The sequence below is a fragment of the Austrofundulus limnaeus genome, unplaced genomic scaffold (genome assembly GCF_001266775.1).
Source record: "Austrofundulus limnaeus strain Quisiro unplaced genomic scaffold, Austrofundulus_limnaeus-1.0 Scaffold572, whole genome shotgun sequence".
Classification (NCBI taxonomy): Eukaryota; Metazoa; Chordata; class Actinopteri; order Cyprinodontiformes; family Rivulidae; genus Austrofundulus; species Austrofundulus limnaeus.
In genome coordinates, this window is record NW_013952974.1 from 221,189 (window position 1) to 226,280 (window position 5,092).

Genomic DNA, 5,092 nt, shown 5'->3' on the forward strand with positions numbered 1-5,092 from the left:
TAAAAATGTTGGGTTACCTGGTCGGTGTACCAGTAATACGGAGTCGGGTCGATCTCCTCCCTCTTGTAGCCCTCCAGCAGCTCATCGGAGTCCCAGATACGCATCGACCCGCCGACGATCTCGCCGACGTTGGGCATCAACACGTCCACCTGCAGAGAGAAGATCTGGTTTAACGAAGCTCGACAGGAAGCAGTTCTTCGGGGAGTCCGGCTCGGGGGGAGCAGGTCGTACCGACTCGGTGAGGCGGCGGTCCTCGGGGCAGCGCTGCATGTAGAAGGACTTGATCTCTGCGGGGAAGCGGCAGAGCAGGATGGTCTCGTTGATGGTGTCGGTCATCAGCCTCTCTGGAGCTTCAGGGATGTCCTGAGAGACAAAACAAACTCTGAACCAGTGGTGAAATTTAGCTTCACTAACCTAAACTAACTAACTAACTAACCACTAAAGAAGAATCTCAGTTCCGTCTCAGGATAAAACCGCTAAACAGGTTAAAAACCAGGGGAAGCTAATGCTAAAAGCTAAAGCTGAGTTGACTGTCACCGTGTCTTCATCTCCTTCCTTTTGAAGTTTTCTATTGGTTTAATTCAAATGTGGGCGGGATCATTTGAGGTGAATTGACCAATCTGAACCAGATTTAAAGCTCTAACTAATTTGTGACACTTCCACTTCCCTTTCAGAATAAAAGCATTTCTTTGACCAAGTTTTTTTTAATACTGTTTAAAGTTAATCAAGCAAGTAAAACGTTTCTCTACCATATTTTATACAAAGTCAGTTTTAGTATTTATTTATTATTTTATTTTTGACGCTCTTATTTTGAAGTTTAGCTGCTAAAGATGCTACAATGCTACGATACATACAGCACTGCTTGTAAGAGTGGATCGTTTTTATTTAATTTGGGATAAATAGCATGAAAATGGAAGTTTTACGCTTGTAAATTAGCAGACTTAAAATTAGCGGAAGCTAATCGGTCTGCTAACAGTTTCCAAAGTTAGCAAACAAGCTAATTCACTAAATGTGAATCTAGTTCCATTATTAGTGGATTTGCAGTTTAGTGCTCTTAACTGTATTCTCCTGAACCCTGGAAGGTTGTGTTCTGTGTCACACCATCTGTGGGGGATGACCGTCAGCTACTACCACACCTGCTTTTAGCTCTTTTTCTATAAAATCAGCTGATTTATAGTATTTTATGTCTTTGCAGTCATTTGAATTTAGTTGAGAGATTTGGTTGTAGGTGAACATCTAATGAACACTTTCTGGATTTTTCATTAAAATTCTTAACGCATCATGAGYTATTTTGCTAACAAGCAGAGTGGGGCAACATTAAAGTCAACCTTTCAGCCTTGAACAACAACTGAAGCAACTTTGGAGGGCAATAAATGTTGCAAACCCGCAAACCTTTAATTGTCAACYTCGCCCTCTGCTGCTGATTTACACAACTACAACCTTTAAACAAAAATCTCTTGTTCAACCAGGTTTCAACACTTCCTGGAAGTTGACTGGCTCTTTGGATCAAACTTGATCGAATCAACTTCCTGTTTTGTGTTTTTTCTGGGTTTTTTTGTGTGTTTTTTTTCTGTTCTTTGTGTTTCTGCAGTGCACTGAGCTCTGCTAAACATCTGACCTGCTACAGACATTATTTCTATTTTTTTAAATTAAATCTATACAGTTAACAGCAGACTGACTCTGTCCTAATTCAAAATAATCTCAATAAATTGGTTATATTTTGTGTTTTTTTGTATTTTTCTTCTCATTTATGTCGTTTATCAGGGAGTCTGTTAAAGGTTTGTATGTTTTTGGTTAAATAAAGTTACTTTGTATTTAGGGATGTTGTGTTTATCGTATTTTTATTTGTCCGAAGTCTGTGTTTTAATAATTTCTATAACAGCCCAGACTAGTCTTGGGGGCTCGTCCGGGATAGAGAATGAGGAATTATTATTATAATTTTAAAATAAAACCCATTAAGGTTCCAAAACTTTAAAATGTTGCTCTTGTTTTATAGATGTTTAAATACACAGCTGTTCCAAAGACTGGACCAGTGACTGGGGGGGCGGAGCCTTCTCAGGTGTAGCTCTAATGTGATGCGTTCAGGCGTCACCTCTCCAAACTCGTAGTAGGTGCCGTCGTCCTTCTTGACGTCGTGCTCTCTGAGCCACTCGATGGCCTCCACGTAGTTCATCCTCTTAAACGGCCTCTTGGGGGGTTTGAAGTCCTGAAAAACAAACAAACAAACAAACAAGCAGCCATCAACATCATTAAAGATAATTAAAACGGAAGAAGAAAACCAAGCTAAATGTTCTGCAGGTGTGTTACCGGATTGAGGTCGTAGAGCAGCTGAGCAGCAGGAGATTTGAGGACTCGGTCCACCACGTCGCAGACCAGGTCCTCCAGTCGGTTCAGCAGGTCCTCGAACGTTATGAAGGGACACTCGGCCTCGATGTGGGTGTACCTGCAGTGACAGGAGGTCAGTTTTCTGAGTAAAAAAACACCTGCTGAGCGTCGGGTGGGCGGACTCACTCTGACAGGTGTCTGCGGGTCCGGGACTGCTCGGCCCGGTACGACTGGGCGATGCAGAACGTGTCGCCCAGAGCTGGGATGCAGGTCTCCAGGTAGAGCTGGGAGGACTGGGTCAGGTACGCCTGCTCGCCGAAGTAGTTCAGACCGAAGAGCGTGGAGCCGCCCTCCACCTGAGTCTGCACCAGGGTGGGCGGGGTGATCTGAAAAGGTCCCAGCATTAATTCATCTGAAACTCAGCTGGAGTAAACTCAGTGATCTTAACCCTGATTTCAAAATAAAGGCAAACAGGAAGTGATGAATCATTTTTCAACTTTATTTTGATCAAACTACATCTGAATATTTGAGTCATTTTACCTGTCAGATCTCCATATATTCATCAGCAGCAGAAAGTTTTCCAACTTCTATACTCAATATTTAAAAATATATGAAATTAATTCCACACAGAGATAACAAGAGCTCTTTTTAAATCCTTCAAAAAAAAAAAAAAAAAAAAAAAAAAAAAAACAACAACTTTGTTTGGCTTTTAGATAGAAATTGACTAATTTCAGCACCAGTTTTGTGAAAATCTGGCTATTTTAGCTACTGTTTGCTAATTTTAGCTTTAGCATATGTTTAATTATTTTAGCTACTGTTTGCTAATCTTAATAGCATTTGCTCTGTTATTTTAGCTACTGTTTGCTAATTTTAGTTTTAGCATATGCTTAATTATTTTTACTACTGTTTGCTAATCTAAGCTTTTTCTTTTGTCTTGTTATTTAAGCTACAGTTTGTTAATGTAAGCCTTAGCATCTTTCCTCTTTTAGCCACTGTTGGCATATTTCAGCTTTAGCGTTTATGTTAGCTACTGTTTGCTAATCTAAACTTTAGCTTTTGTTTTTATTTTAGCTATTGTTTGCTTATCTAAGCTTGAGCATTTGTTTAACTATTTTAACTACTCTGCTAATGTAAGCTTTAGCATTATATCCTCTTTTAGCCACTGTTGTCATATTTTAGTTTTAGCATTATTTTATGTTAGCTACTGTTTGTTAATCTAAGCCTTAGCTTTTGTTTTACTATTTTAGCTACTGTTTGCTAATGTAAGCTTCAGCATCTGTCCTCTTTTAGCCACTGTTGGCTTATTTTAGTTTTAGCATTTTTTTTTATGTCAGCTACTGTTTGCGTACTTTAGCACTCGTTTAGTTTTTTTAGCTACTGCTTGGTGATCTAAGCTTGACATTAACTCTGATATCTTAGCTACTCTGTTTGCTAATTTTAGCATGTGTTTTTTTAAGCTTCTGTTTGCTAATCCAAGCTTTAGCATCAGTTTTGCTCATTTTAGCTTCATCTTTAGCATACTCTGGTCTATTTAGAATCTGTTTGAATAATTTTAGGTATTTTTTGCTGCTTTTAGCCTTTATTTTCTGTTCGGCTATCTTCAGTTTGTTCCTGGGAGCGTCACCTCGTAGTAGCCGCAGCTGAAGAAGTGATCCCTGAAACACTGCGTGACGGTGGACCGGACTCTCAGGATCTTGGAGACGTTCTCTCCTCGGATCATCATGTGCCGGTTGTTCAGCTGCACGTCCACGTCCGACTCCTCGTTCAGCAGGTTGTCGGCTCCGCCCGCTGGAGCCAAGCCAATCAGCTCCCAGAAGTCACAGTGCAGCTCGTGGCCGCCGGGCGCCTGGGGGCGGAGCCAGAGTACACTCTCAGTTGTATTTGCAGTTAGCTATTAGCGATTAGCTTTAGATTAAGCTAATTTTACTTTCTTAGCTGTTTAGTGTTAGCTTTAACTCATTTCTTGTACATGTCTAACAGTTTAGAGTTGATGAAGCTATAGCTTTAGTTAGCATGGGTTAGCTAAGCTAACTCTTTGGTTAGCTGTAGAAAGGTTCAGCTGTTTGCAGCAGGTGAGTTTACCTGTTTGCCCTCAGGAACAGCGGTGACGGTGCCGTACAGAGCCACGGTGCTCTCTGTGGACAGGACCAGGCCGTTGTAGCACTGACACTGAACAGAAACACAAAYCCTGAGACTTCCACCTCTGGAGCTTTCAGACATTTAGAAAACAAGGTTTGAAAGCAGGAATGTACCAGTTTATCTGACAGAACACACTGCAGGAAGCCCGTTCCGTCTCGCAGCACGATGAACATCAGGTTCTTTCCTGTTGGACACAAAAATAAACGTGAGTGGATCCTCGACGTCGAACACCAGGAGGTGTTTCCTCCTCATCTTCCTCTTCCTCACCCTGCCTCCTGAGGCGATGGACCCATCCGAACACTTTGACCCTCTGACCCCTCTGAGCCTCCAGCCGATGGATTTTAACCTGAACAAACAGACCGAAGGTTTAAGCAAACATTCAGCTGTTTGCTGATGTCATACTACGGCTGAATCTGATTGGCTGCTTCAGGATTTACACACAATTTGAGCTTTTAGACAATGTTTTGCTCCTGTTAGCTTCGAGCTTAGCTTTAGCTTTTTGTAATTTTCATCCAGTCAGAACAGTAAAACCAAAACTGATTTTTTTTAATTAAACACAGCGCTGTGGACATACACCCAAAAACACACACACACACACACACACACACACACACACACACACACACAC

The 5,092-nt window shown here is 41.3% G+C and overlaps 1 protein-coding gene across 2 annotated transcripts in view; it reads right to left on the reverse strand.

Annotated features, from left to right (window-relative positions):
• The window catches only part of nars1 (asparaginyl-tRNA synthetase 1), a 10,640-nt gene that overhangs the window by 1,753 nt on the left and 3,795 nt on the right, over positions 1-5,092 (reverse strand). For both annotated transcript variants that reach the window (XM_014026608.1, XM_014026609.1), the window contains exons 6-14: positions 4,732-4,810; positions 4,578-4,648; positions 4,408-4,494; positions 3,950-4,171; positions 2,512-2,711; positions 2,308-2,443; positions 2,093-2,206; positions 232-363; positions 18-149 (exon numbers count right to left, since the gene is read on the reverse strand). In XM_014026608.1, coding sequence (XP_013882062.1) covers positions 18-149; positions 232-363; positions 2,093-2,206; positions 2,308-2,443; positions 2,512-2,711; positions 3,950-4,171; positions 4,408-4,494; positions 4,578-4,648; positions 4,732-4,810 — 1,173 coding nt within the window. The remainder of the gene's footprint in view (positions 1-17; positions 150-231; positions 364-2,092; positions 2,207-2,307; positions 2,444-2,511; positions 2,712-3,949; positions 4,172-4,407; positions 4,495-4,577; positions 4,649-4,731; positions 4,811-5,092) is intronic.